The sequence below is a fragment of the Trachypithecus francoisi genome, unplaced genomic scaffold, assembly GCF_009764315.1.
Source record: "Trachypithecus francoisi isolate TF-2019V2 unplaced genomic scaffold, Tfra_2.0 Lachesis_group5, whole genome shotgun sequence".
Lineage (NCBI taxonomy): Eukaryota > Metazoa > Chordata > Mammalia > Primates > Cercopithecidae > Trachypithecus > Trachypithecus francoisi.
In genome coordinates, this window is record NW_022681470.1 from 122558812 (window position 1) to 122584266 (window position 25455).

The 25455-nt window shown below is 36.1% G+C and overlaps 1 protein-coding gene across 1 annotated transcript in view; it reads left to right on the top strand.

Moving 5' to 3' along the window:
* PLPPR5 (phospholipid phosphatase related 5) overlaps nt 1–23834 on the top strand; it is a 118761-nt gene extending 94927 nt beyond the window's left edge. The window contains exon 6 of the mRNA XM_033198064.1: nt 21001–23834. Coding sequence (XP_033053955.1) covers nt 21001–21033 — 33 coding nt within the window. The 3' untranslated portion in view covers nt 21034–23834. The remainder of the gene's footprint in view (nt 1–21000) is intronic.
* The last annotated feature ends 1621 nt before the right edge of the window (nt 23835–25455 follow it).

The window sequence follows — 25455 nt, forward strand, 5'->3', positions numbered from 1 at the left end:
TGGTGCACTTATGTGCATTTGTAACTAGTTAAATGATTGCTCTGAGGTATACTAGTGGCTTCTCTTCAGTCCTATTCACTTCCACATTTGGTCAGTATCTTAGCTGAAGAGTCAGTTACACACTAATCAGGTGTTCAGATTGTGTGTATCTGTGAAAGATAATTAACATATTCAATGAAAGAATAAAAATTATTCAGTGACTGCAATGAGATGCAATTCATAATTAATTAGAAATAAAGGAAACATTTTGTATTCGGATTTTTTAAAAACTTCATGTGTAAAGTAGGGTACATCTAGGTTAATTGCACAAATGAAAAAGGCTTGGGGTGTAATAGGCACCACGTCAACATGTGTCAACAGCGTGATAAGACTGCCAAAAGAGTTAAATTGGCTTAAGGCCCGCTTGGGGAAAATGATACCCTGAATGAGGGGGTTGATGGTGTGCACTGTTAGGCTCTGGTCAGACCAACTTTGAATATTGTGTACTGATCTTGACAACACAGTTTTAAAGTGGGCATTGATAAAATAGTTGATACTCAATAAATATTTGTTAAATGAGTGAATGAATTTCTTTGGGATGTACTCAGCATGGATTATGAGGGACTGTTAGAGGAACAAAAAAAAGTGCTTGAAGAAACCTCATGAAAGAAGCAATAGCTTCCCATAAGAATCTGAAGGACTCTTGTATGACAGAGGGGTGAGATTCGTTCTGGATGGTGTCTGAGATCACAGTTAGGACAAAGCAAAGAAAAGTGAGTGTAGGAAGATAAATAATGGCTAGAAAGAGGAAGAAACTCTGAAAATGAAATGGCTGCCTTAAGAGAGATAAAATTTCCTTTTACTATAGGAATTCCAGAATAGCTAAATAATTACTTGCCCATGATACTTTGGAGAGATTTCAAGCATTCAGGTAAGGATAGAAGTATTTAATAATAATAATATACTAACACTAATAATGACTACCATTTAATGATCATCAGTATGTGTCAAGCCCTGTGCTGATGGTTTATATAAATCCCACAAAATACTTCTATGCTCTACAGATACAATTTCAGTACTCACAGCAATTTTTAAACATGATCCTCATTATAATGGTAAGAACTGCTAATACTCACTATTCCTTCTCCCCTTCTTCCTTTTAATAATTGAATCCCCTAATTTTAGCTATATTCATGACTGCCCAGCTACAATCTATGTTTCCCAGCTTCCCTTGCAGTTAGGTGTAACCATGAGACCAAGTTTAGACAAATGGAATGTGAGCAGAAGGAATAAGTTCAACCTCTGATTTATCTCTTTGAAGACTCTTGCCCCGGACATTCTCTACCCTTTCTCACCAAATGAAAAAGATAATGACTGGAGCAACCTCGGAAATCCCTTTGTAAGATGACCAATCTATCCTGCTAGCACCCAGCCTAGATGGTTCTGAGAAAGAAATGAACTACTTTCTCCTCTCAGCCACTGAATTGCTCTAATTTCTTTTCTATAGTGACTTAGCTGATATCCTATTACAATGCATATTCCCATTTTACAGTTAAGAAAACTGAACTTCCAACTGGTTAAGTAATTTACAAAAGTCCAGATCATTGATAAGCAGCTGAGAAAAATTATACAATGTAACATTTTGAGACACATACCTATGTAAGAAAATGTGTTTGAAAGCTGAATAATCTGAACAAAATTAGATCTTGTTTAATTTACTAAATAAAGATTAAAAACAGTAAAATTTAGCCCAGGGACAATGGTACATGCTTGTAATGCCGGTGCTTTGGGAGGCTAAGGGGGAAGGATCCCTTAAGGTCAGAAATTCGAGACCACCCTGGGCTGTAACAATAGCGAGACTCCATTTCTACAAAAAAAAAAAATGAAAAATGAAAATTAGCCAGGTGTGGTAGCATGTGCCTGTAGTCCTAGAGACTCAGGAGACTGAGATAGGATAATTGCTTGAGCCCAGGAGTTCAAGGCTGCAGTGAGCTATGATCACACCACTGTAGTCCAGCCTGGGCAACAGATGGGAGACCCCATCTCTGACCCCATCTCTAAAAAATAAGGGTTGTGAAATATAGGAAGAGACCTTAGACATATTTTGAATAATATGGTCAGGGTAACTATTACAACCTTTTCATTTTGTATAGGTCTGAAATTAACTTCAGTAATAATCACTGCCTTCTGCCTTTTAACATTTATTCGCATGAGTGTTCTTTGGTAGCTTTCTAGCATTGCCAAATATTCATATATATCATTACATCATTATATCTATTAAATTATTTAAAAGGTTCTTGTCAATGTTATGCTAGTTCATTTTTATTTATAGGGAGCTTTGAAATATTTGATAGTAAAAGCAAAAATATTCTATTCATGTATAAATTGTTAGAGATGAGTATTTGTTAATATATGTATTCATGTACATATTAGGTTAAGTGGCATGTTTCTTTCATTAATTTTTTGGTTTATAACAAATTTATGCGCTCTGTTTTCACTCCGGTAGCTAGGAAATAAAAATGGTTTGAATCTGATTCGGTTCTCCCCTTACTCACTATAGTACATTGGCACCACACCCTGCTGAGTTCCAGCTTTACTCTCTCATCTTTGTATTCCTGTTCCCAGGCAGAATGCTGTCTGCACAGTGCAAGTTCTGCCCCCTGCACTCAAAAAGAGCATGGGATGATCACAAGGCCAGATGCTGAGAACACATCTCAGGCATGCCTTTGGAACTGTGCTGCTGAGAGGACATGTATTTGTGCTCATCAGGCAGAAAGGGAGGAAGGCTACCACTTAAGGGAAGCCTACAATAGCTTTCTCTTTTTGTGTGTGATAAGGAGTATTTGGGATAAATACACAGCAGGTCTTCGAATTACATCATTTCATTCAATATCATTTCTTTCTAACACCGATGAGAAAAAACAAACAAAAACACACACACACACACACTCTCTAGCTAGGGCTGCTGTCTGGAGTTTGCACATTCTCCCCATGTCTGCATGGCTTTTCTACCCTATTTTCCTCCCACCTCTCAAAGACTACCTATTAGGTGAAGTGGCATGCTTAAATGGTCCCAGTGTGGGTGAATGTGATGTGTGTGTGTTAGTGCACCTGCTGTGGGATGGCATCCTGTCCAGGGCTGGTTACTGCCTTTGCCCTGAGCTGCTATGCTAGGTTGTGGCCACATGCTACCCTGAACCAAAATAATTGGGCAGATAATTATCATGCTTGTTTCTATTAATCTTTCTTAAATGTATGTATGTATAATCACATTTATTCCAGTGTTTTATATTAGAACCATTTTGGTCTTTATTTAGAAGTTTGGTGATGTCTTTGTGACCAAAAATATGCCATAGAAACTTAATTTCTGCTTATAGCAATTAGCCTATGGTCAAATTGGTTTCATTATACTTCATTCTACTTAAACTTGGTTTCCAAGAACCTGTGAATGTCACTAAGCGAGTACTCACCTTATTGCATTAATCATGGCTCATATTGGTAAATAAGTAAATGCAAAATTCTTCCCAGTACTTTGATCTTAATAATTGATAGTTGGAGAGTGGCATTAGACCTTAAAGCTGGCCCTCTGAAAAAAGTAAGGGAGCCCAGAGTGAAAGTTTGGTCTGCAAGCATGACCAAGAGTTTTAGCATTATTATGCCAAGCTGTCATTTTCTGGTCATCACTTTTGTATGGAGAAGGCAAAGGGTTTCGTTTAGAAGTTATGTACTTATATAACCTTTTATGTTCAAAGTACATGTTTGACAAACTATAAGCTGCAATGTAATTATAGCATACAAGCATTCTTTATTTTTATGCCAGCAATTTATTCCTTAATTATAGGGAGTTTTTCATATAGCTAATTACCATAGTTTATGAGGAAAAGTCCTGATTTTTCTGAAAGCCAAGTATATCTGAACTTTCATTACATTTGGTTTGTGAAAGTAATTAATCATCTGTGGAAACTGGTCCATTGTATCCTAATATCCACTAAATATTCAGGTTACTAGTAACTTTTCTATCACTCTTTGTCACATTAAATCATGAAAAGCTTAAATATATATGAGTAGTGAATTATTAAATCAATGGGATCCAGTACATTGTAGTGTAGTGCTTTTGCTTTTGGGTTCTGGAGGCAAACTAGCTGAGAATTTTGGATAATTTTGACCTTAGGCAACTCACTTAAATGCTTGGTGATTCAGTTTTCTCTTTCATAAATTGATCATTATATGAGTTCAATAAGTTAATGGTAAAGCACTTAAACAGTGTCTGGTACCAGTGAAACCCTTAATAATAATAACTATAATAATAATTATTATTTAACAGCTAAAATGGATGAGGTAAATCAAGACATGGAAAGTTTTCCAATACATATTGGAAAGTTTTTTAAAAAGACTTTATATGTATATTAAATGTACATATAATAAAATCAATTATGTGAAATACTATCTATTTATCTTTAGTAGTATAGAAAGGAACATGTGGATGAGAGAGAGAGAGACAAAAAGAAAGAAAGAAGAAGAAGGAAGGAAGGAAGGAAGGAAGGAAGGAAGGAAGGAAGGAAGGAAGGAAGGAAAGAAAGAGAGAAACAGACACCAGTCAGAGCAATGCTTAAACTGAAGGAGGCAACTGAGATTAGTGGACCATGACCTTATCCACATTTCTGACCCTCCCTTCCTTCCTTCCTTCCTTCCTAGGAATTAATATCTTAATAACTGTATCACCAAGAGTGAAAACTAGATAAGTAAAATTCTTTTGGCATTTTGACTAGATATGGTACAAATAAACCCAGTTTTAGGAAATCCCACAAAGGACAATGCCATTTTTCCTTTGCTCTTTAAGAAATACAGTGCCGTACGAGTAGCTAAAATTCTATGCAGCCCCAATAATATCCCAAAATTCCAAACACTGGGAGTGAGAGCGAGGAACAATCTCTAACAGAGTAAGGAGTTCGTTTCATTTGGAGAACATCTCAACACCTTGGATCAACACCGTATTGAGACAGAGTTAGCAGGTAAGCAAATGCCCAAAGAAAGCTCTGAGACAAGAAGCTGTCCTCAGATTAGGCTTCTCACTATTAGGGGTTCATGCCAGATGAAGGAACGCTTTTGTGAACTGGATGGGTACCCCACACCTGGATGAAGATTTCCCTTTGTTCAGAACCAAAACCTACCTGCAAGGATTGCATATACTCCTGGAATAGAAGTTCGACTGAACTGATCGATAGTCTTCCTGGTTTCAACAAACATAATGAATGAAATTGTGTAGAAACAAAGTGACCTTCCTGAAAATGCTCATGATCTTAGCTGCTTCTCACAATCCTCTCAGACTGATGATATAAAACTACATCCTCCAGCTTTTCTGCTCATGATCTAAGTGGAGGATTCCCTAGCAATTCATGATTATCATTAAGAGATAACTGATGAATCCTTTCCCACTCATTTTAGGAAAATGAACTGAGCTAAATCTGTCCTATTTCAAGCATGAATAATCAGGACAATAACTTAAATCCTTTCAAATGACACAGCAGAGAGAGAAAGAGATATTTTAATAGAGCATGGGGTTTTTTGGGGGGGGTTTTGTTTGTTTGTTTTTAAGAAACGAACAAACAAACAAACCTGCTCTCTGAGGAGGTTCCAGTGCTTCCTTATTGGATTGACTGCTGATATGTTCAGATAGACAAAAGGTCCTCAGAAAAACTCCCCCAGGGTAATTTAAAACACTGTACTTCCTTAGGGCTCGCACGACCTTTCTGAAAGTATTTGGTTTATTTTTCTCTGCCAAATTGTGCATTTGGACAATTTGTTTTTTTAAGAAACGAACAAACAAACAAAAAGATTACGAGAAATTTGGCTGGGCGCCGTGGCTCACACCTGTAATCCCAGCACTTTGGGAGGCCGAGGCGGGTGGATCACCTGAGGTCAGGAGTTTGAGACCAGCCTGGCCAACATGGTGAGACCTCGCCTCTACTAAAAATACAAAAATTATCTGAGCCTGGTGGCACGTGCCTGTAGTCCCAGCTACTTGGGAAGCTGAGGCAGGAGAATTGCTTGAAACCGGGAGGCGGAGGTTACAGCGAACCAAGATCATGGCACTGCACTCCAGCCTGGGCAACAGAGTGAGACTTCATTAAAAAAAAAAAAAAAAGTATATATATCTATATATATATAACAATAAATATAGTTAAATTTATTGTAGATACCATCTTCTTCCCACAGTCAAGGAAATTAAAGGAAACTTGTGAAATGAATGTCAGATGAAAGATAGCTGACACAATCAGGAATGTAATATAAGAAAACAAATAATGCCATGGTGGGATTAAAACTATACTAGACTAGAACTTAAAGTATAATAATAAAAAAAAAAACTATACTAGAAACCACAAAGAACAAAGTTCACGCTGGGAAAAGTTGTTGGTTATATTATTTTATAATTTAAAAAGTGAGAATTAAATTGATATCTGAGAAAAGATCATAGATGTGGAGGACATACCACAGAAACCTAACATGTGAATCATTGCATCTGAAGAAGATGACAAGTGGGGCAATAGCAATATTTAGAAATACACTTTAAAGGAACTTTTCTTCCAAATAAATACTTGAATCTTTAAGCTGGAAGGGTTAAACAGATAAAAAATAACTACTGAAATATGTATTGGGATTAGATGTTTCTCAGTGAAATTTTTGATTTTCAGTACTCAAGAAAGAACCCTATAAGTTCTGTGATAGGTAGTAGTATTGTTCCCAGTTATTAGCTATTTCCTTCCTTAGGCAGAGTGTTCTTCCTACTCCAGTTACTTTGGACTTGGTCAATAACATGTGAATGGACCTGATATAAACTTTATTAATCAGAAACATGTAGAGCTATCATGAGTTTCTGCCAGTATTCTTGCCCCTGCCTTCTTGCAGGAAAAGATCATTTTCCAGACAAGTACTGCTGCCTCAGCCTGGGCTGTAAAATGGAAAGATGGGAGAAGCCAGCCTGCCCCCAACCTGTGGCCTAGAGCATATTAAGAACCTGACCAACAACATGTAGTATGAGGATGAAATAAGTATTATTGTTGGAAGTCACTGAGCCTTTGGGGTTGTTATACTATATATATATGTTTTTATATATACAGTATATATATACAATATATGTATGCACACACTAGGTAATATATACCTAGTGTGTGTGTATATATAATATAATAATATATATAATATATATACACACACTATATATAGCCACACACTGTGTATGTACTAGGTATATAGCATTACCAATAGGTATAGCATTACCTATTGAAAACTAATACAACCACAAAGACAGAAGGAGTTGTTGACCTATCCAAGGCTGACAGCATGCTGGTCCCAGACTTGTGTCTGCATAACATTAGATGCAACATCTATCCTACTCTATCTTTTCTAGATGTAGTAATGTCTTCAGAATTTTCAAGGAATTAGTTCATGATGTAATCCTATTTCTACCCAAAAGGTCATTTAAGTATTAAAACAACCATAAATATCAGCTATGCAAGAATTCAGGAATTAAACTACTCACAAAAAGGTACAGAAAATGTTTAGCAATTAACTGAGTAATACACCAGTAACTAGAGATCAAATTAGGATATGAATGAATTGGCAGAAAGAATAGAAACCAATTCAATATAAAACTAATTAGTAAAATTAAAACTAATTAGTAAATTAACAGAAACTGTACAAAACTATAAAATTTAAGTAGAATATATATAAGAAAAGAAAATTATCTAAGATGACAAAATGAGACAAATTCTAGATAATACCAGCAAAAATGTAAAAATATAAAATTCTCCAGATTTCATAAAGGTGGGACTCATTATCAGTGCTTCATTCTTGGCATTGGTAACTAGAAAAAATGTTCAAGCATTTTAAAAAATAAGTTACCAAGAGTAGTTTAAAATGATTTACAAAAGGCCAATTACAAAATATAAAATATAAACAACACACATGTCAAAAAGTTGATGTCTATAATATAGAAAACATCCTGATTGGTAAAGTTCATGAATAGGCAAATCATAGAGAGCAAATACAATTAGGAAATAAATACATGGAAAAGTGTTCTGTGTGACCTTGGATGACGGTTATGAAGGATGTTTTATACAACATTAAGAAGTTGATTTTTATGCTGTAAGCAATTGGGTACCTTCCAAAAAGGACTTTAAGGAAGGAAAGGGCTTGTTCAGAGAGGAGAATAAGAGAGCAATATGAAACAACAAAAGAATCTGAAAGGCTATCGTAAGAATCCAGTTGAATGCTGCAGATGATGCTTACTAGATCTCAGTAAAACCAAGCCATGTTATGCCATTGTGACTGACCAGATGTCATTTGGCAAAGTCTGCTGTAAGGTGCTGATTTAGAGGACTTATCTCACCTCATGATTTACAATAGAAAAGGGCTCCCAGCCAGAGTGTCACTAAGAAAACCATCCCTCTCCCCTACCCATTGTGTATGCTGATCCTTCATCTATGGCCTTTCCCTGTTCTTTCTTCACAGCTTCCTGTCCTTTATAATTAACAGGTAAGGTGTGCACTGGCATTCCTTCCAGACAATCCTCATAGGACAGACTGCAGTCACCCCAGCAGCAAAGCACTGAGCTCTGTAGTCCTCTCTCTCCTGCCTGTGCTTATTCTCACTCCAAGGACCAATGCTGAGTCTATGAGACTGGCAGAGGTCAGCACAGGGAGATAATGTATGAATTATGCATTTTAACTGATGCCATATAGAAAATCTAGAAAAAAAGGCTTTATCTGGTAAAGGAACAAAAGTACTTAAAAATAAATACAAGGGCCGGGCGCGGTGGCTCAAGCCTGTAATCCCAGCACTTTGGGAGGCCGAGACGGGCGGATCACGAGGTCAGGAGATCGAGACCATCCTGGCTAATACGGTGAAACCCCGTCTCTACTAAAAATACAAAAAAACTAGCCGGGCGAGGTGGCGGGCGCCTGTAGTCCCAGCTACTCGGGAGGCTGAGGCAGGAGAATGGCGTAAACCCGGGAGGCGGAGCTTGCAGTGAGCTGAGATCTGGCCACTGCACTCCAGTCCGGGCAACAGAGCGAGACTCCGCCTCAAAAAAAAATAAAAAATAAAAATAATAAATAAATAAATAAATAAATACAAGGATGAATCGGATTTGATAGAAAATGTGATATTTCTAGTAGATCTAAGGGAAATTAATATCCGTATAGTTTTATTAAGGCAGGTACGACAGGCCACAATAACCACTCCTGGCTAATTTGAAAATGCTTTTTGAGGAAATGATTTTTTCCATCTAAACCCAGCCACTATTTTTTCTTAGGTTGATGTGCTCTTAATCAATTGAACCAAAGGGAATTGTCTCTTGCCAAAAAGAAAGGGAAAGTCGTGATAGAAATAGTTTACAAGATTCAGTTTTATACCTAGGATAAGGGGCTTTTCACCAACCTACACTACCCAGTGAAGCTCATCATGTAAAAGCTCACCCCTCTTAACAGAAACATCAGCTGAATGACAGTGATAAGAAGTGATAATAGCTCCAAAAATTTAGAAATATTATAATGAGTATATATTATTACAGATGAAAATTGCCATGTTTAATTCCCATGGCAACTGCAAAAAAAATTACATCAATAGGAATGTTCTGAAAGAGCTCCCAGTGACCCAAGGAATTGAACTTTACATTGATTGACTCTTTTGCAGATTTTATAAGATTACAGTGGTCATGGTGAAACGTGAAGTGGAATTTAGTCAGAGTGATGGGCGGACAGAGAGCTTGGATTTTGGAGCTAGGTTTGAAGCCTGGTGCAGCTGCATAATATTGAAGTGGAGTTAGACAAATCACTCCTCTCCGTATCTGAAGAATTGATGCAATGTTGGTTTCCCTGTAGGATAATTGTTGGAATTAACACATCACAGATAAACTTCTTGGCACATAGGTGCTTCACACAAGTTAGTTCCCTCCCGCAACAATAGTTTCTTTAATGAGATTTTTTTTTTTAATTTCACACTAGGATACTCCCATACAAAGACTTCATGGATTTAAAAGTTTATACGGATTGTCTATTTTATACGTTGCACATATGCAGGAAATATTGTAGTATAAAATGTTGCATATATTAGTGTCATAGCAATAGCAAAACAATCCTGTGGTTTCTTGCCAAGACAAATATGATTATACATTACTGTGTTTCCTGTGATAAATTCCTTTGAGGTTTCAGAATGCTGTGCGTGAGTAACTCTGGCAATCTATTTAAGATTCAGTTGATTTTCTATAATGCAAATCTTTGTTTTACAGAGCTGCTGAACTGTAATATAAATGTTATATATAGGACCTTGTCAAAACAATCTTATTAGTGATTAGATATTGGAATAGTTAGTGGAACTAAATATATTCATATGTAGGCATTTTTCTTTAAGCTTTGAGCATTTATGAAAAATATTTGAAGTAAATCAATATTTACATGCTATAATGTGTTCTCATTTGTAAAATTTAATTTTGTTTAAAAAAAGGAAATTGAAAGTAGAAGCTTAAAAATTAAAATACTAGCATATTCTGTTATTATTTTACCATATGTCATTTTCCTATTTATACTCCAGTATACTCAGTATCTATTTTTCCATACTATTTATGAATTATTACATACTACATGAAGAATAAAAGACAGCTTTTCCCCTCAGTTATCTAACAGGCCTTTTATAAAAGCATCTCTTATTAAATTACTTTGGAATATAGACTAGAAACTTTCTCATCTGATTTATGTGAATAAATATAGAATTGATGACTGTATCTTTATATGATTCATTCAGTCATTAATTAAGGAGAGCATAATCAATGACAGATTTAAAAATCATTTCCAATGCACACATAATTAGTTACACATGGATGGGAACCTGATCCCAGTCGTTCATCTCCCTCTTTTTACAGGTCTGTTTCCTTATTGGGGACCATCCTGGAGACACTATGGAAGGCCTTCAAAATCAATCAGAGAATCACAGTTCTGTGAAAACATTTTGTTCAAAAAATATAAAATTGTATTTGACTAAAACTAGGTAAATAGGCAATGACTCAATTCACAGTTTTATGAAACAAGAAGTTTATTTTTCATAGTTTTGATTAAAGAAGTAATTAGTAAATAATTTGTATATATTTATGATCTGAAAATCTGAATAAGACAAACAAAAAATGAATAGGAAGTATCTATAGGGTTATCACAATAATCAGAGGAAACATTTTCTTAAAATAACCTTCAAGACCCAATGAACGTGTGTGTGGGTTTGTGTTGAATACAGAATTTCCCTGTATATTTTATTGCTTTTATTCACGTAACAATGCATCATAGACATATAATTTCAGATCAATAAATATAACAGTCATATCAGGAATAATATTAAAAGCTAATCTTCAATTATAGCTTAATATGTGCTTGGAATTATGCAGAGAACTTCACATATAAAATATGTGAAGTCATTTGAGTGTGTCTTATTTCCATTTTACAGAGAAAGGGACATAGGTTAAGTAATACACCCAAGGTCACACAACTGGTCTGTGTTCTGAAACAAGAATATGAATCCTTACTTTCCATTTTCACAGAAATATGTTCCATATTTGTCACTTCAGAGCTCCAAATCATAATCACTGTGCTGCATAATAACATTATTTTTTTTAAAGTTATAATCCATATATAAACCATTACATTTGTTAGACATAGATAATTGCTTCCACTTCCAATTTCCCACAATTACAAGTAATACTAAAGTAAATGTTCCTTAAATATATATTTTTCTAAGCTCAATTAATAATTTAAGATAAAGTCATAGACATAGAAATGCTGAAACAGGGTATGAACACTTTCAAGGCTTTTGGTTGAACTCATATCCGTATGTTCTCACAACAATGGAGAATATTGTTCTTCATAATCTTTACAATCATATAGACCAAAAATAATAAAGTTCTTGTTTCAATTTATATTTTCGAATATTTTTCAATAAACTTATTTTGTATTTTTCTTTTTTTTTTTTTTTGAGACGGAGTCTCGCTCTGTCGCCCAGGCTGGAGTGCAGTGGCGCGATCTCGGCTCACTGCAAGCTCCGCCTCCCGGGTTTACGCCATTCTCCTGCCTCAGCCTCCCAAGTAGCTGGGACTACAGGCGCCCGCCACCTCGCCCGGCTAGGTTTTTGTATTTTTTAGTAGAGACGGGGTTTCACCGTGTAGACCAGGATGGTCTCGATCTCCTGACCTCGTGATCCACCCGTCTCGGCCTCCCAAAGTGCTGGGATTACAGGCTTGAGCCACCGCGCCCGGCCTGTATTTTTCTTTAGTATTGAAACAACCAGATGTTAAAACAATAATTCAATAACTGACAAACCAAATTTTAGACATGTCTTGGCCTTTAGACTTCATGTTATGGCTGGTGGTCCTAATTTTTTAAATTGGGATTTATTAAAGCATAATTTGCATCCTGTAACATCCTTTCTTGGCATATAGTTTTATGAGTTTTGACAAATGCCTGCTTTCATGAAATTATCACCATAATCAAGTTAGATAACGTTTCTGTGACTCCCAAATGTTTCTGCCTTCCCCTTTCTAGTCATCCCTCCTTCAGTCTCCAACTTTGAGAAACCACTGATCTGTTTTGGTTCCTCGTGTTTTGCCATTCTCAGGATATTATATAAGTGGACTCTTGCATTTTGAGTTTTTGAGTCTGACTTATTTGTTACATGCATCTGTAGTCTGTGTTTTTCCCATTTAATTGCTGAGTAGTATCCTGTTGTGTGGATGCACCACAGTTTGTTTATCCATTTACCAATTGAAGATTGGGTTATTTCCATTTTTGGCAATTATGAGTAAAGCTGATATAAACATTCACATACAGTTTTTTGTGAATACATATATTTTATTTCTTTTAGATAAATACCTAGCAGTGAGAATGCCAGGTTGTATGGTAAGCATATATTTACCTTTATAAAACATTTTTCAAGTTATCTGTGTCATTTCTAATGGCCCTTATGATTTTGAATGGTTCTGAAATGAATCTTGATGTAGCTCATTCAGATTTTTATCAACTGGTGCCTTTTTGTGAAAATAAGCAAGTTTTTAAATGAGGAGTTTTAATTAACTCCTGGTTCTACAAGAATTTATCATGCACTTGGTCCATTATCCACATCCTCCGTTTCTCCTCTGTCAAGTACCGTTAGGATGCTTATTTAGTAAATGTAAAGCATTTTAAAAAGTTAAAGGAAAATGAAATAACTAAGAAGAAGCCAATTTTATAGGTTAAAGTATTAGTATATGAAACAAGGCATGGATACAGTTTACTGTTGAGTTACCTTATCATTAGAATCAGATTTGTAATATATGAAATGTAACAAATATCAAATACGGAGCACTATGGTATGTCTCGTGGGGACAGAGAGAATTTCGTAATCATATACAGAAGATGATGATGACTATACCAGAGGAACACTTAAAGGGAGACCTTTAGCAATGCTTGAAGCAATGCAGCAATGCTTGAAACATCATCTTAGGAGAGAGCTGCAGGACCATGAGCCAAGTGAGGGCGAGAGAGAAGAATGTTCCAGGTGGATAATCCAGTTCATACAACGGTTTTGTTTAGCAGGCAAGATAAGGGCACCAGGGCAAGAAACTTGAGGATGCTGTTAAAGATTGATCATATGATCAACGATGGGGTCCAGAAGGAGTGAAAAAGAAGCAGAATTCATAAGGAGCATGATAGACTGGACCAGATGCATAAATTAGTAGTCAGGAAGTTTCCTCATGGACAAAGAAACCTTGTTGTGTGAGGGAGGTAAGACAGGAGGTAAGTTGGGATTTTACATTTCAAACATGATTACTGATTGAGAGTATGGCTATGGATATGGGATAGAAGTGTGGTAGAGAGGAAGGTTATTATAGTTGAGGAGATTAACAAACTTAGAAGACAAATACCATGAACACATTAGTATTAATAGACTTCCATGAAATTTCATGTCAATACATTTGGGAAACATTGAGTTAAAGTCAAACAAACAATTAGCTGGGTGTGGTGGTGTGCACCTGTAATCCCAGCTACTTGGGAAGCTGAGGCAGGAGAATCGCTTGAACCCAGGAGGCAGAGTTTGCAGTGATCCGAGATCTTGCCATCACATTACAGCCTGGGTGACAGAGCAAGATGCCGTCTCAAAAAAAAGAAGATTGAAACAAACAGGTATTTGCTGAAGGTCTTCTTAACACCTTTATGCATTGTGCAGCTTTAAGCATGACATATAATGTGCAGTTAATGTCAAAAGCCTTGCATTCAAAGATGTACTTTTTGGAATTATTCAAGTTCACTGATTTTTTTAAGCAATACTCTTTTGCCACTGAAAGGATAGCATCTTAAAGAAGGAATTGATTTTACATCCCGGTTAACGCTTACTTCATTAATCACTTTTCTTTAACTTTAGGCCGTGGTACTCAGACGGGCATAAAAGACAATCCATTGCTTGTGGCATTTGCAAAAAGAGAAGATATCTGGGTTTCACACCAAGACATTCTGATCCAGAAGGCCTGGGATTGGGCCCCAGGAGTTGTACTACATCAGGCATATCAGGTGATCTGGATTTAGAGCCAGCACTTGATCTGGATACAGCTGGGCCTACAGAACCTCTCACACAGTGGTTCTCAATATTGGCTGTATATTACAATCATCCAGAGAGCCTTTAAAAATTCCGGTAACCAGGCCATGCCTCATACCAATTAAATCCTGGTCTCTGGGGTTGCATCAGTATTTTCTTAAAGATTCTGATGATTCCAGCATGAAGCCACAGCAGAGAATCAGTGCCTCTAAAGATTTGGTGTGAAAAGCCTTAAGCTTCTTTGGCTTCTCAGGACTCGGAAATACTTCATAAGATCTGTAGCTAATGCTCTCATAAAAACTGGGCCTGCCTCTGATTTAATTATCAGAGAAAGCTGCCTAGAGATTCTTTCAGAAGGTAGCTGTTAGCTCTTTTCTCTGAATAGTAAAAAAAAAAAAAAAAGAAACTTCTTAATGGAAACAAAACTCTGAACCAATATAAAACTCTGAACTGAAACAGAACCACTGTACAGAAAGGTTAATAATCCCCCCAAAAAGTCACCTTTCCCAAGAAAACTTTGGTTCTGTCCCATGATAGCTTTTATGTCTCCAGCTTCTTAAAACAACAAAAAATTGCTGAACATAAATTTTAGAATCAGTTTCACAGCTTCAAATCTGAATTTAACCAATGTCTTCTTAAATGGTTTTAACATTGTTTCTCTTTACAAAAATACTCACCAACTTCACAAGCTAGCAGAAGGAAAACAATGTGACAAAGTAGAACCTTCCAACACATACTCCATATACTCTGCTTTTTTCCTCTCTTCTGCTCACTTTCCCCTCTTTAAAAGGCACAGTGAGTGAAGCAAATGAATGAGTTAAAGAAGCAAATCGCAAAATAAATAGGGACAATATTCGAGATCATGACATCCACCTATCTTTTCCTGATGCAATGTAGGCTATGTCAGAATTGTTGATTAATTTATTGGACCATGATTCCTTCTCCAGTATCCTTAGTGTCAGATGTCTTTACAGAATTCAAAATACTTTGTATTTTAGGAATATGCATATTCGGTTACACAAGCAGTGTCTGGAGCAACAATTGTAATCACAGATGAGAATTTCTGCAGAAAAACAGTGTGTAAATTGCCTCACAACAGATCAGGTTTTGCCACCAAATTAGTTTGCACCAATCTTAAAAGAAACATTTTTTGGGTTTTTTTTTTTTTTTTTTTTTTTTTGAGACGGAGTCTTGCTCTGTCGCCCGGGCTGGAGTGCAGTGGCGCGATCTCGGCTCACTGCAAGCTCTGCCTCCCGGGTTCCTGCCATTCTCCTGCCTCAGCCTCCCCAGTAGCTGGGACCACAGGCGCCCGCCACCGTGCCCGGCTAATTTTTTTGTATTTTTAGTAGAGACGGGGTTTCACCGTGGTCTCGATCTCCTGACCTCGTGATCCGCCCTCCTCGGCCTTCCAAAGTGCTGGGATTACAGGCGTGAGCCACCGCGCCCGGCCATTTTTTGGGTTTTAAAGTTTGTTTGGATATGAGCATTGCAGATCGGTAGAATAGTGTATTTTATATTCAGATAGTGAGCTTTATTTGTAAAATCCTAACCAATTAAAAATTCTTTATTTATTTTACTTTTTCTTTTTTTAACTTTCCTTTTTAGCTTGCGACTTTTATTAGTAACTATAAATAAATGATGAATATGTTTGAGTAGGGACAGGGACCCTTGTGTATATAATCCCATTTAATCTTAATAAAAATCCATTCAAAAAGTATGTATTCTTATCTCTGTTTTACAGATGAGAAAGCTGGGTCTGTGAAAGGTTAAATTGCTTGCTAAAATTTCAGTTGTGATGGAGACTACATTTAAACACTTGACATTCAGATGACTTGACTGCAAAGACCACTGTACCACACAGTTTCCTCAGCAACAGAGTCAAAGACATAAATCATTGCATGAAAGACAGATGCACAGATCCCATTTTATGTTTAGGTTAAAAACCTATGCTGATCGTTGATAACCTCTTCTATTCAAACACAAAAGCTTTTTATCATCAATCATCTTGAAAGAATGAAACTGGAATAATATTTAATCTCAGCATTTGGCCTAACAATGTAACAACATAGAACTTTAAATAAACTAGTACTTTGAATAAATTAAGTCAATGTTTAAATAAACATTTAAGTAATATGTAAAACACATTTTATAGGTGTGCCGAAATCAACCTTTTGAGAATGGTGAAGAAGAAAATTCACAGGAAAGGTCTTTTAAAGACTGTCTTGCCAGGCTCTTCAGCTGGATAATGGGAATAAGCCACTGTGAACACCTTCAATTAAGGCAATAAACGTATGTGCGCTGGAGCGCACTGGTGTTGGAGTTGGGTTGCAAAGCTAGGACAAATGCAGAAAAATGTGTCCTTCTGTGCAGGTTTTCCTTACAACCAAAAGCAATATAGGAACTAGAGCTTTTGGTTGCTGCTGTTGTTGCTATAATTATTAATCTTTCAAATACATGTTATTTTTCCATCATTAATATGAATTTAGCATTTCTTAACTAAGAAGCCATTAACAATGGCATTTTGCTTGTATTCCTATAGCTGTAATTCCAAACACTTCCCTGGAGTGCTCTTTTTGCATTTTCCCACATTTTTCCCCTGATTTGTAGATTGTTGAGTGACAGATCTTGCCAGATGGCAAGTCATCACCAAAGTTTCATGTCATTAATCATGACAGTTTTGTCTTAAGTAACATTTTTTAAAATTACAGACTGTATTTTCTATGTGGAGGTATAGAATAAATAGTAAAACAGAGATTTTCATGCAGAACTTAAAGCTTTTAAAAATGGACATGCTATAGAGACTTTCAAATTTATTAAATTTAAGTATCCGGTACAACTTCCCAGAAACAAAGTGTTTGCTTTCCCTTGTGACCCCTGCACTCAAGGATCAGACTCAGTATTTTGCTCACTGGTTTGCTGTGCACCTGAGTGAACACTTTCTAATGGATGCTTCATGTAGCATATTCTAATCTTCAGCTATTTGGGGCCAAGCTTTGTCATCTCCATGGTAAGCCTCTGTTAATGTAATTGCAGAAGGTACCAGGAATTGTGACAGTAAATTTTATGACCACTTTCATCTCGTGATTCTGAATAGAACTTTTAAGCATGAGTTTTTTGGTTTGCCTACCACTTTTTTGCACTATCATCTAATAAGGTTTAGTGTTGCATATTAAGAATTTAGCCATATTGAAAAAGAAAAACACTTGGTCAACTACTTTGCCTCATAGGCAGTCCATTTCTCAAGACAACAATCTGAAAATAGTAAACATAATTCTGGTTTTCCATGTTACTGGGAAAAATGCTGCTGGGAAGTGAATAGACAATAACTTCCTGCACAGGAATTAGGCCATCTGTATATTTCAAATTATGCATGTACATACACCTTGGTAATGTAAGTTGTATAATGTAGCATCATATAATAGATTCTTATAAAAGGACCTCAAGTAATTATCTTGGCCCTTCTTTAGATTCCTTCAGGGAAAATCACCCCTGTGCCAGAAGAGAATTAAACTTTAAAAAAAAAAAAACTACTGAGATAAATAATCCATCTCTTTCATTTATGACATAGGTTAATTTGCTCTTAAACAGTAAAGTGAATGAACAGAAGCTCTCTAATATGTCTGTACACTCCTGTCATTTACTATGATTAAATTTCTCCTTAATTTTCTCTTCCCTAGGCACAGTCACTTCAGTGTTTTATTTTCATCTGTTTATCTGTCTGCTAACCACAACTACCTTAAAATAATGAGCCCCAAGCAGGATACTTCTAATCCCAGTCAAATAGGAAAAAATGAAGTCATCTCAGAAGTGAAAACTTAAGTGATGTGAAGTGGAAAGGCTGCTAATTTGGGGGAGGGGGCAAGAATTTTCCCTAGAATCCTGGGATCTAAAAATATAGTCAGTCTAGAAATTAACTGTTGTCCTTGTAGTTTAACTTGGTAATATTTTGGCATAGGAAAAGACTAATATGGCTTAAAATTTATGGGCAGTTAAAGGGAGATCTAGTGATCACTGAAGCATGTGATTTTAAATGCTAAAACTGAATTCCAGTATTTTCTAGATCTCAGTAGCTCACCTACAGTTATATATTCCATGCTTCATTATGAAGGTTTCTTAGTCTGTTTTGTGCTGCTATAACAGAATACCACAAACTAGGTAATTTATGAGGAGCTGAAATGTGTCAGCTCAGGATTCTGGAGGCTGGGAAGTCCTAGGTCAAGGTGCTCACACCTTCTCGCTGCATCATAACATAGTGGAAGCACAAAAAGAGGGAACAAGAGAGAAGGGGACTAAACTTGCTTTTTTATAACAAACCCTGACCTATGATAAGGGCATTAATTCATTCATGAGGGCAGAACCCTAGAGGTCTAATCACCTCCCATTAGGCCCCACCTATCAACACTGTTACCTTAGAGATTAAGTTTCCAACATATGCATTTTAGTGGACACATTAAACCACAGTATAGGGTGACTTTATATTACTATTTGGGACAATCCTCATTTAAGCCTGTTGTCCTTGTGTAGTATTAGCACCCTTTTCCCCCTTCCACATGTCTATATTTAGATGATAAATTATATGGTCACCATACAGTTATTACAGTTTTCTTTGTCATACTCTCCAGCTTGCACTGTGCACTTGGTTTTTCCTCTATTCTGTCAAGCTGTGCACTGATCATCAGTGATTTGCTTCTGATTATTTCTCTTTTTATTAAAGTCCTTTAATGTGTATTTAATTCTGCCTTCCAGATTGGTGGTTGTCCCCTTAAGATCATCTTCAGCAAACTTAATGAGCCTTGTGAACCCTCCCTTCATTATCTAGGTCAACAATGGGAACACTGAAGCCAAGGCCAGTGGCCTTTGGGACACCACCCATGTTCTTTCTTACCTCATTTCTTTTCTCTCTACTGCCCCTTACTGACCCTTTTTCTACCCACCAGTTGTCACTGACTGATTAATCTTTAATTTCTATCCTAACATCTTTCCAGAAATTATGTTGTTCTAGATCCTATTAAGAAGTGTGATGTTCATGACGGTATTGTGCTGAAACACTCTATATCAAATTGCATTTTCTCAGTCACTGGTTTCAAGTACCCGTGGGGCCACTGGAAGTAAAACTGTGATGTATGATTTCCACAGTTCTTATTATTTTAATTGACTCATAGTGCATTATACAACTCTGACAAGTCATCTTTACCCTAAAGTCATGCCTGAGCTTTTGTAAGGAAAGCAAAAGAAAACTTAGAGATGAGCTACTGAATTTTCAGGCATTTTCATCATGCATTTTTAAATGGGAAATTAAAGTTTCTAAAGTGTTATCAGGGGTTAGTGAAAATCTCAGCATGCTCTGCTCACTCCTGATTCTTACTAATTTTGTTTTTCTCTAGTATTAAGTGGGTCAAGCCTAGAAGATAATGCCCTAAGTTGTAATCAGTGAGATTCCTTTTGTGTGGTTTAATATGCCTAAATTCGATGAAAATGAATTTTAATTTCTTTACACACATTTTAAATATGTTTTGATGAATTAAAATACTTAAACTTGAAAAAAGCTACATGTATGTTGAGAAAATTTTATGGCATACATTCATCATATGAAATTCTGTTTAAGATATCATTTATTATAAAAAAGCCAATGCAAAAGCCATACAAAAACTACACAAAACACATTTAAAATGGGTAGTATGATGGTAGAACCCTTTTGTAATGTTGATGTTATTTGTTGGGGCTGTCAGTCACGTTAGATCTTGACATAAGCCCATATGTAGCATGATTAATTATGTAATTTTCATTGCAATACTTCAGCAGGCATGACATGGCCTGTTTCATGCCTGAATCTATTTAAATAATAGCCATTCCACAAAGTTTCTTTGTACATAATTCTGTTGCTTTGCAAAAAAAAAAAGGCTCTGTAAAGAATTCTATGGTAGAGGTAAACAACAGAGACTACAGTCTGGAGTCAGGATTCATGCATCAAAAATGAAGTGTTTAAGTAGATTTTTGTCAACTAGCAAATGCCATTTTAGTCTGAGCATTTCACCACCTCATTCTACACCATCTGTCTCTTAGGGAGCAATTAATCTGAAACTCCAACATGCAGCATTAAAATTCCATTAACACTGAACAGAATATTAACGTGTCTGGCATTGCCATTTTTATCTTTTCAAATTTCAGAGTTAATTTTGAATAAAGCAGGTATAACATTTTAATCTATTTGGATAATTAAGATTATTGAATAAAATATGTAATTAGCAGCGAAAATTATGTACTAATACATAAAACTTAGTTTAATAATGCTGCATGTTTTGGCAACTTCAACATTCAGCATATAAGCTAATGATTATTTGTAAAGGTACTACATGTTTTACAAAGCTAATGTTCCCAAGCCTCTCACTTTGTCATTCCTTTTTCTTTTTGCAGAACCACATCACTGCCTTCGCAGAAGTCACATGATATTGAAGCAGATGGTTTTTCACTGCATTGGACATCATCCCTTTTTACCATCCACTCATAACACCCAAAGTTTGTTTGATTGCAAAGGAAGTTTATAAAGTTGTTTAATATTTTTTATAATTTTAAAATCAATGTCCACCTATCTGTTTCCCCCACTAGACTGTGAGCTCCTCGAGGGCAGGATTTTCTTTCTTTTTTCTGTGTCCCCAGCACTTACAACAAAGCCTAGCACAAAGTAGGTGTTCAACAAAAATGTGATGACCAAATGAACAAAATCCTTCAATAAAACATTCACTTTAGTTTCTCACAGAATCACTGCAATTATGTTAAGAGAAACCTCTACATATATGAAAACCTTCTATTTTGGGCTAGTTGTTTTTTTTTTAATTTCAGCAGTATGCCATGTTTAATTTGAAGTGGACTTTGAAAGTCATGGGGGTTTTTATTTTATTATTCAGCATGACATTATTTCCATTCTAACATTTCAGTGTGTGAAATTCCTTTTAGAAAGTATGTTCTATAGTAAAATAATGTCTCCACATTATATTGTGTTACATTTCACTTAAAATACCATTCATACTATACATTCTAAGACTGGTGCTTCTGCTTTTGAAGGGGAAAATGCCAATTTTTACTGTAATAAGTAATGTATCATAATTAAAAATTATTTATTTGGACTTCTTCTCCTGACAATTGTGGCTTAATTCAAGACTTGTTTTTGAATGCGGGCAGTATTTAGGATAGCTTAAATCCATAAATTCAGCACTGGTCCCTTATTATTGAGTAATTTCCCATGGGTAGCAGTGTCTCAGGAGTGGTCAAAGGCTCTGCTCTTAGGCTTTTTTACTACTAAAGATTCTACATAATTTAAATGGGAAAGAACTATACCCTGACACATAATTTAAATTATATAAATGCTAGCAATATCGTTAATGTATTTTACTTTGCATTTGTTTAGTACTTTATAGTTTACAAAGTTTATTTACACCAATTATTTTATGTAATCCTCATAATAACCTGGTATAAACATGAAGAGTATGGCTTTATTTTTACAGATAAGAAAAATGAAGCCATGACAGGGTAAATAACATGCCAAATCACAAACTAGTAAGAGACATAGTTGAAGCCTAAATTCAGGTTTTCTGACCCTGAACTCATATTCCTTTCTAATGTAGCACAGCTGTCATCTCATTTTGGACGTTGAGGCCTTTTAGAGCTCAGTAGAATCCTGGGCAACTACCTATGGTTCAAAAAATAAATGCCAGAATACAATTATGAAAGCTCTGCTGTATTTTAAATGTTTGTTTTAAGAATGAACAGTTTTGAAATACAAAACTATATAATAATTGTAATCCAGTTTTAAAATAATGAATATCAAGAGTCTAGATGGGAGGCTCTTTGTAAAAGAGAAGCCTAAACTCAACGTCTCTCCTTCCACCCTCACCCTCAGGCCCCAGCCTCCCACTCAGGAGAGGGCCCAAGGGACATAACTTACATTGAGCATGTGGAATTACAGATTAAAATCACCATAATATAAGGAAGGCAAACTCCTCAACAATAACTTTGCAATAATTAAAACTACCCTAAGTAACTTTGGCTTCTATGGTAAAGTAACTTTGGCAGTAATTGACTGAAATGAATCTTTCTAAACTTTGCAGTACTAAAGACAGCAAACTTTTAATTTTCTCTGTAATTTCAACAGACATCAGCAAATAAATATAACCAAAGATTGTCCATTACTCCCCAAATAGATTTTATTTGCCCATTTCTGTCACGGTGGAAGCTAAAACACTTCTAGTAGAGCCGAAAAGAAATAAAAGAAAAGAAAATCCAAATTTCTACTAATTTCAGACCTCTAGAGCAATTCAGTCCTGTTGGAAATTTAGAACATGAAGAAACTTTGAATGTCCTGATCCTCTTTAAAAAATTTTTAGGCAATAACAATAATAGGGAATTCACTTATTGAGAATGAAAGTGAAGGGGATGATCATAATGTCTTAGAAAGCTAGATTACTAGTAAGGCTTCCAGGGTTTTATCAGTTCTGTTCATTGTACATCAGACTTCCAAGGAGCCAACCAGGAATGTTTTTCCTGTTGGAAGGCTTAGCTATATATTCCTATGTCAAGGTTGCTTCTTTGCACCTTGCTAAACCTGATCTGAATGCAAGTGTTATAAATTCTTCAAAAACTCAGATTTAACCCAGAACCAGAGTAAAGTCATCTCTACTATTTACACATCATGGGCTCAAGATTGTACAGTGAGTGATGCTGTCATGAAGAAAATTCAGATGAAAAAGGCAAGATACATGTGAATAAGGCAAAAGCCAGAAAATAGCCCTTATTCATGATGCTATTGCTGAGAATAATGAAAATCGTATTTCAGAAAACATTAATATGTAAATATGTACATATGTAGGCTAGTAAAAGCAGGCAAACACATATCTTTCTGATGAAGACATCTCCTTTTTATTCTATTTACTTGGGGCCCAGGTCAGTGTAATTTGGTCAACTTGAAAATTTCAGTAGTCTCTGTTTGCATGGCAGAAATTCTGCACATGTTTTATCTGATTCCTATGATAACTTAAAAGGCTCTTTTATGTTAAAAGAGAGGTGAATCTTCTTTGACAGACTTTGTATTTTCCACTTCTAACTGGGCCTCTCTTTTCTCAGGATCTATCCTAGCCAAATATCTCAGTTACATTTACCATACAGTTTCCTTTGTGAAAGAACAGTAGGGGAGGAAATAATTCTCTGCTGTGTATTGTATTTTTCAAATAAAAATTTAAAAATTCAATTGAAAACTGATTTTTGACTTTGTAATATATTGGTCTTGATAGTGGGTAGAGGAATAAGGAATGCTTGTTAATGTGTTTGAAAGAATTCTCAGAGTGACTGAAGAATGTTTGGAAATGGATCACAATGGATCAGATTAGACCAGTTCCTTGGACAGCTCAATTATCCTCTGCATCTCGTGGACCATCGTGGGATCTTACCGACATCCTTATTTCCAAATCACAACTCCCTAGAAACTATTTGAGACACTGAGCGGGTATATGATCCACTGTATAGGCTTCTATGTTGAGCAAAGCATTTAAGATTGGATGTAAATTAGTATATTCCTGCCTCTAAGGCACCATTTATTACATTTTGATTGCATGCTCTAAAAAATTGCCCTGGAAATATACCAAATGGTTCTATTTATGCTTTGAAAATATTGATCTCAAAATTTGCCAGGCATGGGCTTTCTAATGAATCCAAATTACAGTTCTTTTAGAATATCAATTAAGGGAATTTCCTCCAGACTTTAAGTGAATGAATCTCTTTTAAGAAAAACGAGAGTATTCAAATTACTCTTTCCTGTCCACTTTAGATTATAGTCTGATCTTAGCCTAATAGATCCTCAGGACATGGCCAACATTGTATAAAATAATAAGTCTGCTCTCTTTACCCCAAGTCTTATGAGCCATGAATGGATCATAGCATCTAAATTCTAAACTCAGATTCCTGTCTTTCAAATCTGTGGCCTTGCTCACAAAGGAGCTTCAGATAAGAAAATATAGATGAGTGGACACAACTGCCTTTAGTATTCACAGGAAAACTCAAAGCTGTGTCTCAAAGGTCTCATTTTTTTTTTTTTTTTTTTTTTGAGGCGGAGTCTCGCTTTGTCGCCCGGACTGGAGTGCAGTGGCCGGATCTCAGCTCACTGCAAGCTCCGCCTCCCGGGTTTACGCCATTCTCCTGCCTCAGCCTCCTGAGTAGCTGGGACTATAGGCGCCCGCCACCTCGCCCGGCTAGTTTTTGTATTTTTAGTAGAGACGGGGTTTCACCGTGTTAGCCAGGATGGTCTCGATCTCCTCACCTCGTGATCCGCCCGTCTCGGCCTCCCAAAGTGCTGGGATTACAGGCTTGAGCCACCGCGCCCGGCCAGATCTCATTCTTTAGACGAGTGATATGGACAGGTGCCATCCTCTGGTATGATTACCTTCATATTATTTTATTTATAAATGTGTTCTCATTTTTGCATGGAAACTCTTATTGCTTGTAGAAAAAGAATTACTTTTTCTTAGGAGGAGCAAAAATGAAATTTTAATTGAATTTTTTTTTAAAAGAAACCCTTTTCGAAATGGTGAGATGTTTTGAGCATTAATCAGGTATCTCTAGACGTATTGCTCCTTGTGAAGAAGCACTTTCAGCCTTCATTCATTTGGTGTATTTATTGAGTGATCCCGTGAAGCAGATAATTTGCAATGTGCTGACTAAACAGTGCATCAAAGGATCTGGCCTCTGCCCTTCCAGACTGTACACTTCAGCAGCTCTGTGATGGAGCTGTAAGAGATCTCTTTTAAGTTCAAGTAGGAGAACTGGCTCGGAGTTAATCTGCTGCTGAGGACTAAAGAAAGGGCATTTTTATAGATTACAACA